Genomic DNA, 11,811 nt, shown 5'->3' on the forward strand with positions numbered 1-11,811 from the left:
TCCCTCAAAACTATAAAAATAATACTGATGATGGTCGCACCATGGCTGATGCACAGGACTAAAAGGAACGGTATTGCTTTATCTGGGGTTCCAGACAGGTCTTTTGTTGTCACGAGTATCAAGGACGTAGTCAAGACAGGAATCTCCAAATTAGAAGAACAGAACAGAAACACACAAAGAGAAGTATCATGTGAATCGGTGAGAATCCAGAAAATCGGACCACAGCGATTTCGAATCTGAGACTTGACTGAGGAATTAATCAGGCGAGATATATCGAATACTCTTCAGGAACTATATGAATACAAATAAATCTGAATTCAATAGCCACCCAAACGCGCAATGTCGATGGTCTTTTCATGTGGTGACGAAATGTTTGCAAGCTGATTGCCAAGCTCGGGGAACAAGTGAACCACTATGTAACCAACGGTCAATAATTTGCAATAATTTGAAAGCCTCGTGCCTGACATCTACAACCCACTTCGGCTCGGCAGGGTTGTTGGTGATGAAGCATCACAGAGTACGCCTTACTCAACGGAGTTGCAGCACTGGGTTCACAGAAAATACATCTGACACGATGACCCACTTTCACCTGGGATTTTCCGACTTCGTGTGATAAATACTCAAATACTCGAAAAATGAACTTCGTGCCGCATCTATGTGACGCCGAGTGCACACAGATTAGAGTTAGTTCTGCGTCGTGTCAACCCCCCCCCCGGAGGTTCGTTTCATTCGTTTTGAGTCCGATGAAAAACAAGCGTTAGCTTCAAGACGAATTCACAAACCAACAGCGAAAGCGTGAAAATGATGGAAAATTCAAATAGTAATGCCGGTGTTTTTAATTCCACTGCAGACGGATGCAACGCCAGTTCAAACTGAACTGTTTGATGATTTTTAACAAGTGGTAAAGATCCGAGAAAGTATATCTAGCTTTGATATGTAAAACCTAAATCCATGGTGTCGTAAGTGTCAAAAAGTACCATTCTTTTTTAACTATGTCCAATCCGACTCGGTTTTGTTCTAAGGATGCCAAGTTCTGGTTGCTGAGAGGGACGTTGTTTTTCGTGTCCAAGTTGCACCGACGGAAACCTAGAGGTGGTTAAAATACGACTTGGCAAAATAGAATCAAGGATGGCACGGAAAGTTTAAGTGCTTTTCGCAGCAGACGGTATTTCACTGAGAAATGACTGCAAGCTAAGATGGTGGGGTCATGTGTTACACATGTCGAGCTACCGCCTGCTGAGAACTGTTATTTACGGCGCTTAATTCAGAATGGCACAAACCTGGAGGTGGGCAGAATATGACATAGCAAAAGGGGATGAAAAGTTGCAAAACGTTTTTGTGCCATTGGTACAGTTCGCCTTCTAGGATGGAGTCCGTGTGAGCCTCCCTGTGCCCGATTGGAGAGATTGAACGATATGGTGTTAATTGATGTCAGTGGTGTTTATGCTGTCAGTGTCCATCTAGATTGTTTGACTGAGTGCTGTAAGTGTAGGCGCTTCGGATGTTCGTTATAAGCCAACCCTAGGAGCTCTCTTTGCCCCATTTTTGCACATTTCCTTACAAGGTCTTATTCAAATGGATAAACCTGGTTGAACAGCAATGAAACACCAGTGTTCTTTGTTGGTATATCTATTGAAGGTTATAGTGTCCAACCATACGCAGTTACGGAATCCAGCAAAACTGTTGACGCAACTAGCTAGTTAACTGCGAAGGACACGACTAGGGTAGTTGGTCGCAGTGTCAACGTGGACGGGAGCAGAAACCATTTAACGTGAGTAAATCGAGCATACAGAGCGGTGATCAAACACCTACGGAAAGAAGATGAACTGTTGTACGAATGGCATTGATAAAGTTGACACACTGAAACCATAGGAAGATGCTAGTTTTACATCCATAGGGTAAACCATTATGATAATTAATTGTACCTGGATACTTTATGATGAGCTACAAAACTAACGATTTTAATTGCAAAAAAGAACACTATTAGGAGTGCAACGAAAAACAAACTGATCTCTACCTGTTTTTTATTGTTTAAGGGTAGGCAACGTACAAGCTGATGGCTGGGTACTTACGGTTCATCATAAAGTCCTGCAGCTGGTTCGGTAGCTGCGACCGGGATGTGCCATGGGAAGACACGATGGAGTTCGCATGGTAACGCGGGGTAGAATTATGCTGGTGTGAATGTAGGTTGACATAGGTCGAGTGATGGGATATATGCTGATTTGCCATTCCTGTACCAGGAGGCAAGTGGGCTAATGCATCTCTGTGGTGGTGAGGATGCGCAAAGTAATGAGATGCACCGTGGGTAGTAGGGTAGTGAACCCCAGGACGATGATGATAAGAAGCAGATTCTTTGACAGATGCACAGTGTGTAGGTGTTTGGGTGTCAGAACCCAGCCGGTTGCCTCTAGGGTGTCCTGCAACGGGCGCTGTGGTTAGCGCGCTGGTTTGAACATTGGACACCAGTGACGAAGATCCCAAATCATTGGGCGTTGAGGGAGGGTCCTCAGAGGCAGCACAAGAATTTATTCGGCCTGGGCTGCCGCGCCCGGACTTCGCAAACATAGGAAGCCCATCCGAGATTCCACCGGTGGATTTAAGCATGCTAGAATGAAACAAACGATACTAGCGGTATAATCACTGAACGGATATTCATGGCAAGGCGGGAATATGCAACAACTCCTGCTTAGGGTTGGGAAAGCTGGCAGTATCCCAGCTGTCATGCTACCTGCTGGTGGTATAGCGGCTAGGTACTGAAAGGGAGCTACAGCTGATTTATTTATAAAGACGAATAAAAGCCAGTGGGTCGTTGAAAAAATTGAATGAGAGTGGCTGCGTTATACCACCCTGTTGAGTAGAAGCTCTGACGTCATGAGATGCATCTCAGATAACAAGCATCAGCAGAGTAGTACTGCCAAGCGTGGTGTCACCAGTCAGGTTACCTTGCTTTCCCTTTCACACACTTTTTCTTCCCCCTCCGCCATTAATAAGACTCTTCTTGTAGGAGTGTTAGGACAGGCGAGCCGTTCCTCTTACATCGGTTTTTGCCGCGACATCTGCGCGTCAGCGGACGCCGGCAGCCTCAGGCATTCCGAAATCAGTTTCAAGGCTTCGATGGCCAGTCCATCCGGCTACTTTTAATGTTTGAACTTTTGAGCAAGCGGGAGGACATGCTTCTCTTGCTCTCACACTGATGGTACCAATCACCCTACGTCGACTTTGTGGTTCACTATTAGGTGCTCCTAATATATGATACCGATGTTCCACTCATCATGTGTCAGGAATATCCATAACAGTGAAATAAAACTGTTTTAGTAAGTTCAAATCTGTGACCCACGATACCCGTGATTAGGGTGGTGCGCTAAGCCAATTATCCACCTATTATTCCCATCCCTTCACTATCATTACTGTAATCATCCTGAGCATCGGCGGCATCACTCATAGCAACAAAGGTGTTGGCTGCCGACGCTTCATTGCTAAAAAGGACACCAATTTATCTAAGGGCTTAGTATGCGAAGGCAAACCGAGACAGGTAAGATACGTGATTGTTTATCCCGTAAGGGCGTCTGATGTGTTTGCACCAACCACACTACCACACAGCCACGAAAAGACTGGCAGCACGAGCGTCACTCATTTTAACGTTTCGACGTGCCTTGCAGCGCCTCTGGTCAGGTAAAGAGGGTCACGTGGAAACCGTCGTGGAGGGCACTACAACCAAGTCTAACAGACCTTTCATAATCAATTTAGTACCCTCCTCCAAGTCATGCCTTCTGAATCAAAACATGGTAAGTACTGCATCTAAAAAGGTTTCTCGACAGACGGCAACCTAGTATGCGTGGCAAACAATCCATTGAAGTCCGTGGTACTGGTGCCACATGAATGCGTCGAAGTCTAACTGCCAGAGTAAGTAAAGACCAGGCGGGAGCTGACTGATCAACCGTCACCAGCATATCTGGATCCAACCCGAGGGACAGTAGACTTTCTAAGACCAGCGATCTCCCGGTAGACTTTGCGATCGATGCCACTACAACCTCTTGGTTCACAAGTGGTCTGTCAGAACTGCCCCCCTCAGCGCAAGTGGAAGTTCCGGGACTAAGAATGCTTTCTAAGGTTACCACAAATCTTTGCAATTGAAGATCACCTTCTGGCATATGTGTGGGTAAAGTAGCTATTAAACCCCAACGCTGATTATCCAAAGCCTCTAGTAAATCTTTCTGCGTGCGGATTCGAGCCAACGGGCTATAAATTTGGAGGGCAGGGAGCTCTTCCAGACTCGTTACGTCGAATCGACTAAACCGGCCGGATTGTGGAGTACGCTGGTGAGTCTGGTGAGGGGAAAGATGGAGTTGTGGACGTTGAAAGTGATTGATAAGACTAAAGTATGCCTGAACAAGATCACGCAGACATGATACAGTACGACCGGATCCTCGCTCTTCGGGAGTTTCAGGAGGATGACCTGTATCCTTGATCATTTCTTCAGACGAATTGTCTACATGAACCCGAACAGAATCGACGGTCTCTGAGGGGAGGTTGACTTCATCACCTTTAGAACTCGTCTGAAACGTAAACCAAAACAAGAGGGCTAATCTCACTAAGGTCCGTTAAATGGTGATATTCAGGCTGATAAGGACAAGGATAAGTAAAGGGTTCCCAGCAGAAATAGCATACTCACATCAACTACTCTTTCGTCCGACAGGAAAACCATGGAATGTGAACACGGTAGATGGGTGGGGATACTCAAAAAAGACAAAACAGCTTGTGGCGTTTCTTTGGGTTGCTCGCAAGTTTACGCGACGAAACAAGCACTAAAAATGGTTGGAAACGTCAGAACATGAATATATTAATCATTATTGGTTTGGCTCGGTCATAAACTACCGACCTACTGAAGAGTGTTTTCCGTATCGAAATCAACGTCGCGGGTAGTCCACACCATGGCAGACAGAGTTAAGGCAAAGAAAAAATGTCTGTAAGTTGTTTATTTAATGTACCCTCTAAGACTGAGCTCACACGACATTAGGTACTTGTCTGAAGACAAAAAGATACGGCTGTGATTCGATGACACTGGTAATTAGGTCACCCATTTCTATCCAGCTTGTCTGGATGAGTGCCTGAGGGTGCATGCACATCAGATAGATAAGAGTGCGGTAGCATTGGGACTGTCATAAGACAGTGAGACATTCATATTCAACCTTGGTGTTGACGTCAATCGCTCAGTGGAAGACCATCACGGTGCCTAGCTGCCATGCCACCCGAAGGAAGCAAGAGACCTGAGATATTGCCAGGTCGCCCATGCCAAGACAGGAGAAGTCAAGAGGTAGAGGTCGGGTTCGAATCACGGACATTGCAGTCAGTAAATTCGCGCTCCAACCGCTGAGCCATCTCACCCCTCATTGTTGATCTCAATGACTAGGATTGCAATAGTGATCTCCACTGTCAGGTGAGCGGCCAATAACAAAACCAATTATCTGTTCTACCGACGATTCGACCACAGTCGATACCGTTCGAACCCGTCAGGTTTAAAAATCTAAAGGCATACTAGCTTCGTGTTATACTTACATGTTCTCAATGGAAAAATGTTGCACGGTGCCTTTAAGATTTGGTGTCCCGGTTTTGTACGATGGAAAGTTTTAACTACATCTTAAAAATATCCACACTACTTATAAACAACGAACAATTGACCTTTGAAAATCATATGCATTTCATTGAGCCTTTAATTTGTGCTGTTTGTACACAGCCGATTGCATAAACAAATAACTAGTGTACACAGTTCCAATCTTTGTTAGACAGCATTCCCAAAATTGTTGAATCCCAGCTTTCGTCATCTCACACGGGAAGCGTTGAAAGTAGCCCAAGATAAGATGATAAGGATTCAAACACACACTATCCGTAAGAACTTTAAGAACGCTGCAACCTTAATGGGTAGATGATGTACCCACAATAATGCGGGGAAAACATCTGAAGTCACGCAATTGATGAGTTTTTTGCCATTCACCGCGAGGCTGCTTCATCCGAGTAGAAGTGCAGTGTTCCTTCTCATCAACACATATTTGTAAGTTGGGCAAAGCATACAATGATTCCATACGCGTTTCACAAATACTAATGCGTTATTCTCACATAAATGACTGTGTTAAATTTCCCATCAGCAACCGAGAAGGATCCGGATTGACAAACTAGTGTAGATGGATCTGAGAGATAAGGGATCAGCCACCATTGACCTATACGGGAACAGTGCCACATATAATTTGTGTCAAAATTAAAAGTGAACTGAGTGAACCGACTGGTAGAAATTAAAGGGAACGCGTCCGAAAAAAATCAGAGGTCAGAGAAAACCAAACACAGGGCGAATCGCACAGTGAAGAGGTGAACATACCCTGAGAGCTGAATATCTTTTGCTATGATAGTGGTCTGAAAACAGAGCTATTGGAGTTGGATAGGGCGAAGTTGACTCACTCGTATACGAGGATCTGTGGCTTCCCACAAGAGCTTCGATTGTACACCGCCGCTCGGTTGGCGAATTTCGGGGGAAGTTTTGTGTCGTATTCGGTTGTTGAACACGACGTGAACACACACGTGAATAATTGAGAGTAAGAGCAACAAAAGGATAGGACCCAAGCATACTCGATGGAGTGTTTACGGACTGCCCCTCCACTCAGAAAGTGGGATCCAAGCGCCCAAAAGTAAATGAAATACTCTCCCCATGAGCAACTACTTATTGTCAACTAGTAGCGCGATTGCTGTGGAGAATTCTCGAGGTGGATATACTGTCATTGAACGGATTGTAATGGAAGCGGGATTCTACCAATGCATCACAATCGTCGAACACAAAAGCGATCGATAGTTTCTAGATGCTGACGAAAAACCCAACCCATATCTGCTGAAGCACTGATTCGTGACAATAACGATGCCGGAAGTGGTGATAATGATAGTGTGGACGGAAAATAGTAGAAATGAGTTGGCAGAAAACTGATAGGTCTCCAGTTTGCCGGTCGAGTAGACTGCAGGATAACACAACTGATGTTCTTAAAACATGAGCCTTCAAATTTACTGAAATGCCGTCCTAAAGATATGCGATCTGAAACCCCTGAATGTTCAGCATTGACTCCTATAGGCGCTGCCGTCAGGATTAAAGCTGCAGTTAGCTCGGAAAGAAGGTACTAAAGGTTTGATTTAGTATAGTCCTCGTCCGAATGGAACGTAGATAGGCAAACACGGTGATGCCAAAGAGGATAAAATTCACGAAAGTGAGTTGCAGAAACACTCGAACTTGCAGTGATTTCTTGCACGTGCATGGCGTACGGCGGAATATTTCCAGCGTAATGTGATGACTCACTGATAAAAATCAAAATATTGATAACAATAAGGCCATTCAGAAGTGGTCAAACCGTCCTCCTCACCAAAATTATTCGGAAGTTCCATCAAAAGGGCCCGAGCCTCTTCAAGTACTTAAGATCATAAATAGGCAAACTCTTCGGACAAAATTTTGGAATACCGAACAGTGACTTTAGGAGGTGTCAGATCTTTCCCATCAAACCAAAACTTCCTCAGGGGCAAACGAAGTTCATCGCCTGTTCTAGGATGCATGATCTAATGCGCACAAACGCAACCTAAACTATCGACGAACTTAGCCAATTTATTTAGAAACACTTGCACCTCTCCGTTTGGAAAGGACACGAACTATAGCTGCGTATTTCGAAACAAGGTCAAGAACAACCCACAGAATCTCGCTGATCCGGCGTCAACAACAAGGATAATCAGGAATAGGAATACGATGGGTAACTTTGACGTACAACTTTTGTTAGTAGTTGAACGTAGCAATACGAGTGCACGAAACAAAGCGGTCGTTCGTTTTAGGCACCTCATGTGAACATCACTTCAAGTATTTGAACTTGTTTTGATAAAGTTCTTATCGCAGGGACGTTTCAGCTAAGTAGGCAGTTCTATACTCATTTTCTAAAACTACGGTAAGTCGAAAAATCATCAGGTCACCATTTTTTGATATTACAGTTACATTTATGTGTGAACAAATCAGTATTCCTAACAGAAGAAGAATAGAAGAGTATCAATCCAAAAGAACGGAAGGCTGGACAGCTAAAAAAAGGTGAAAGAAGGGTTGTTCGGAAATCGAGGTCAGTAAGCGAAGCCCGTCTGTGCTGTTCAGGTGTGAACTGTTCTGATGAATACTAGGGTGGGGCGTGTCCAAGGCCTAACCAAGTCCAGTCAAGTGAAGAAAGTTTACGACTTAATAAGTTAAGTTATTAATGCCCAGTCAGTTAGTTAGGTAACTAGGTAAATGTTCAGACGTGGTGCATAAATCTCGCTTGGAGTTGCAAATAGCTGCACTACTCTGTGTGAAGAAAACATGTGGTGGTGATTGGGAGGAACACTTTTCAGATGGAAACACTTGCCATGTACATTGGTGCGAAGGTAAACTAACCGTTCAAAGGTGGATGTGAAGCCCAGCAAACGATGCTACACATTTTAATTTAGCCTTCTTTGAACGGTTGAAGATGTGGTGATCATATCTTTCTGGAAGCCGGTGGTCATATAAACATATGAAAATGAAGCAAAAATATATGAGCAGAGTGCTTTCTCGGTAGATAAATGGATAAAGGAGCACTTCCCATTACACTACCTGACAGCAAACAACCGATACCATAACTAATTAGTGGACCTTTCGAAGCCAGATTTTCACGCTATTGCCTACAAATTAGCGTTCACATGCTACGTGGTCACGTTCTCCACTACATCTTCTGCTATATCTGCTGATTCGCCAATCTGTGGTATCTGCTGTAGACTCGCTCCAGTGCCCAGTCCCTAGAAGAAGACTCACAGAAGGGAACACAAATTCCGAACGAGCGAATACGAGAGCAAAAGTTACAACGGCCCACGTTCTCTAAAGGGGACTTTCTGACGTTGATCCAGGCTGCCTGATAGGCGTTAGTGAACACCCATCAACATCGACCGTGCCTCCATGAGATGCCTGAACGCAGATCACATTTGGTCGTGCTTCTGTGACGTGCATGAACACTCATCAGCTTTTGCTGAATCGATTGAATAATTTATTGACCTGGATGCTTGCCGGCTTTTCTGTTGAGATTTTGGTTGAGCAGTAGGTTCCGGGCGTTCTGAGGTTACTTTCGGGAATCTGACCTTTCTGATAATTTCCCACAGTGAGTTGATCACTGCGCGATAAACCTCTAACAATATTGACGTAGGTGGATAAGAGAGTTGTGCAGAGCTAAAACTAACAACGGTGCGGAAACACAAAAAACCGTCCATTTATTTCCACGGTCTGATGTGCAGTTTAAATCGCGATGACTTCAACTCATTTCCAAGAAAACCAACAAGGATGTGGGCAGTTTCATTCTGAGTGGATGGCTTCCCTCCGGTGACGACTGCACATTAAATTGTGACAACAAGAGACACTTCTATTCTCCAAGTGACCTCTCTTAGGATTGGGGGGTATTTTACGTTGAAATTCTACGGTAGACTTCATTAGCCTATTGTCTGTCAAATTTGTTCAGAACTGTCATACTACGTACGACAAAGAAATGAGTACGTTGCTATTAAAAGTAAAGGCATACAGTGAGCTAAAGGGCTAGAGTAGCCCGTAGATCCAACGTACAGTGCTAGGTGGCACAGTTGCACACTGCTTCCATGATTGTGTCCAAACAAAACTTTGTGGTAAACCCATTTGGAGAGCACGTTTGCACATAGACTAACCCATCGTCATCAGCCCGACAATAAACGACGTTCAATAGGCGTTAAGAGCAGAATAACTGATGTAGAAGCCTAATTTATTCACTTAAACAAAAAAACGTTTCTCGCATTGGTATCAGCAAATTGATGAAGGCCTAAGTACTCCATTCTCCATACATACTGTCTAGTGTCAAGCAGAGCTATGCTCTGTCTTTTCAACAAAAAGGCGGTTATAAGGTAGGAGAGGCTCTCCAGAACATTTTATCTTGGTATACTATTGTATATGCGTAATGCGTAACCGTCCAGGTCAATCTTTAGAATAAAAGGGGGAATGACCACATTTACCACGAGCTGTCTATCCGAAGTCAATGTAAACTACACTATTGTATTCCTGAAGTGAACAAATACATCAGCGAAGGCGCCCATTAATCATGCATTCATACAGTTTAATCAGTTCAGACCGAAGAACGTTTTCTGCCATTGTGCATGAAAGCAAGAAGTGAGTGGACGAGGCTCGCGAAAAAGTACGTGAAGTAGAACATTAATTTCACCCCACAGACAACGGGAATACGCACAGATAGACAGAACTCACTGTGAAGCAGTCGGACGGCTCGAGCACCACCGGGGAACAGCGGGCAGAAAAAAGGGGTGACACAGCCATATCGCACAAATTTGGTTGAGCCTGAACACAAGAGGTGCACAAAGTCACCAGAGGCCGACCCGAGGGAAACGAGGGCTCATCACACTGAACTCCCCGCGTGATTTTCGACTGTGGTGCTGGATCCTCCGGACACGACTCGAACTCCGGAACAGAATAGCACTGTGCCATAGAATCTGGAACGGATTCAGGGAGATCGTCCGCAGGGTCTGAAAAGTTTGGCTTCATCCGTTCAGATTCGGTGCTATCAACAGTTGACTGGAAACCACTAAGTGATTCACCAGCATTGAAACAGTCGGAAGAGGGAGAAGCAGGTTCTCGCTTGAGTGTGTAGGGTAGCAATGTCAATGTAGGTTGTGCTCCAGTTTGTCCCGTCTCTTCGGTGCCACTGTTGTTCGTACTTGTTATGGAATCGCAACTACTTGTCGCGGTGGTGGACGGCTCAGTGGCACGGCGGCGAGTTTTCACACGGGAATACAGATCGTTCGAACTCAAATCAATTTTTCCATCCCGAATGTCATCAAAATACTTAGTTTTTGATGCCACCAACTGGTGTTTGGGGACATACTCAAAACGCCCACTCGTACGGGATTTGGTGTTGTGTTTTCGTTTAAGCACCTGTTGTCCCCTGCTGACGTTCTTCGCTCGCGCCACGCAGACGTTCCCCATCCCCCCTGCCCCTCAGTGAGCTCGGAGTTGAAGGTGGAGTTGGAACAGAAGCTGGAGAGTCAGTCACACTAGACAGGCGGTCTTTGCGTGTTGAAGGCGGCTTTACATCCATACAACGTTCCCTCTGGTGAAATGAACGAATTGCATCGAGCACGTTGGACAAGTTTTTTTCTGGCTCCCAGCTGTCTGCATCCGGTGGGAATCCTTGCCATCGAACCTTGTAGAACTTCTGACCTTTCACGATCTTTTCCCCGATGATATCTTCAACCAAATAGACGGCGTCTGAATCTGAGTTATCCGCGGTTGTCGTATTATCACTAATAACATCTTTTGAGAAGTTGTTCAAGCGAGTTTGATGTGCGTGTTTGTTAGTATTGGTGCTGGAGAAACGGAAGCGGTTGTTTCTTACGGTTAGTCGACGTCGATGACGGCGTCGGGTTATGCTCATCTGTTTGCGCATGGAATTTTCTCCAGCAGAGGCCATTTGCATGCAGAGGCATAACCTGAAAAGAATGGTGATAGGTTAAATGACGAAAGCGTGAGTAGAAAGAGTTTGCAAGATTTTGCTCACCACGACTAATACCCATCTCATCATGAGAGGATAGTCTCAATGGTGGATGACGGATTGCGTGGATACTGTGACTGACTGGTAGTTTTATCACGAACTCGAATACGACAAGTATAATAATAGTGGGAAAAGGATGAACACAACGCATCCGTATGGGTGACACGGGATAACAGTCAATCAACAAGAAAGTGTGACATGAGTCTCAAACATGTATGGC

General features: G+C 44.8%; 2 protein-coding genes across 2 annotated transcripts in view; both read right to left on the reverse strand.

Moving 5' to 3' along the window:
- The window catches only part of T265_07970 (hypothetical protein), a gene marked incomplete at both ends in the record, with an annotated part of 15,882 nt that extends 13,278 nt beyond the window's left edge, over positions 1-2,604 (reverse strand). Inside the window, one exon of the mRNA XM_009173647.1 lies at positions 2,073-2,604. Coding sequence (XP_009171911.1) covers positions 2,073-2,604 — 532 coding nt within the window. The remainder of the gene's footprint in view (positions 1-2,072) is intronic.
- Positions 2,605-3,761: 1,157 nt separating this feature from the next.
- Positions 3,762-11,026, reverse strand: T265_07971 (hypothetical protein; the record flags this gene model as incomplete). The annotated part of the gene is made up of 2 exons (XM_009173648.1): positions 3,762-4,556; positions 10,292-11,026. The coding sequence occupies 2 exons, from the start codon at positions 11,024-11,026 to the stop codon at positions 3,762-3,764; spliced, it is 1,530 nt and encodes a 509-aa protein (XP_009171912.1).
- Between the last annotated feature and the right edge of the window lie 785 nt (positions 11,027-11,811).

Source organism: Opisthorchis viverrini (assembly GCF_000715545.1).
Source record: "Opisthorchis viverrini unplaced genomic scaffold opera_v5_192, whole genome shotgun sequence".
NCBI classification, from domain to species: domain Eukaryota; kingdom Metazoa; phylum Platyhelminthes; class Trematoda; order Opisthorchiida; family Opisthorchiidae; genus Opisthorchis; species Opisthorchis viverrini.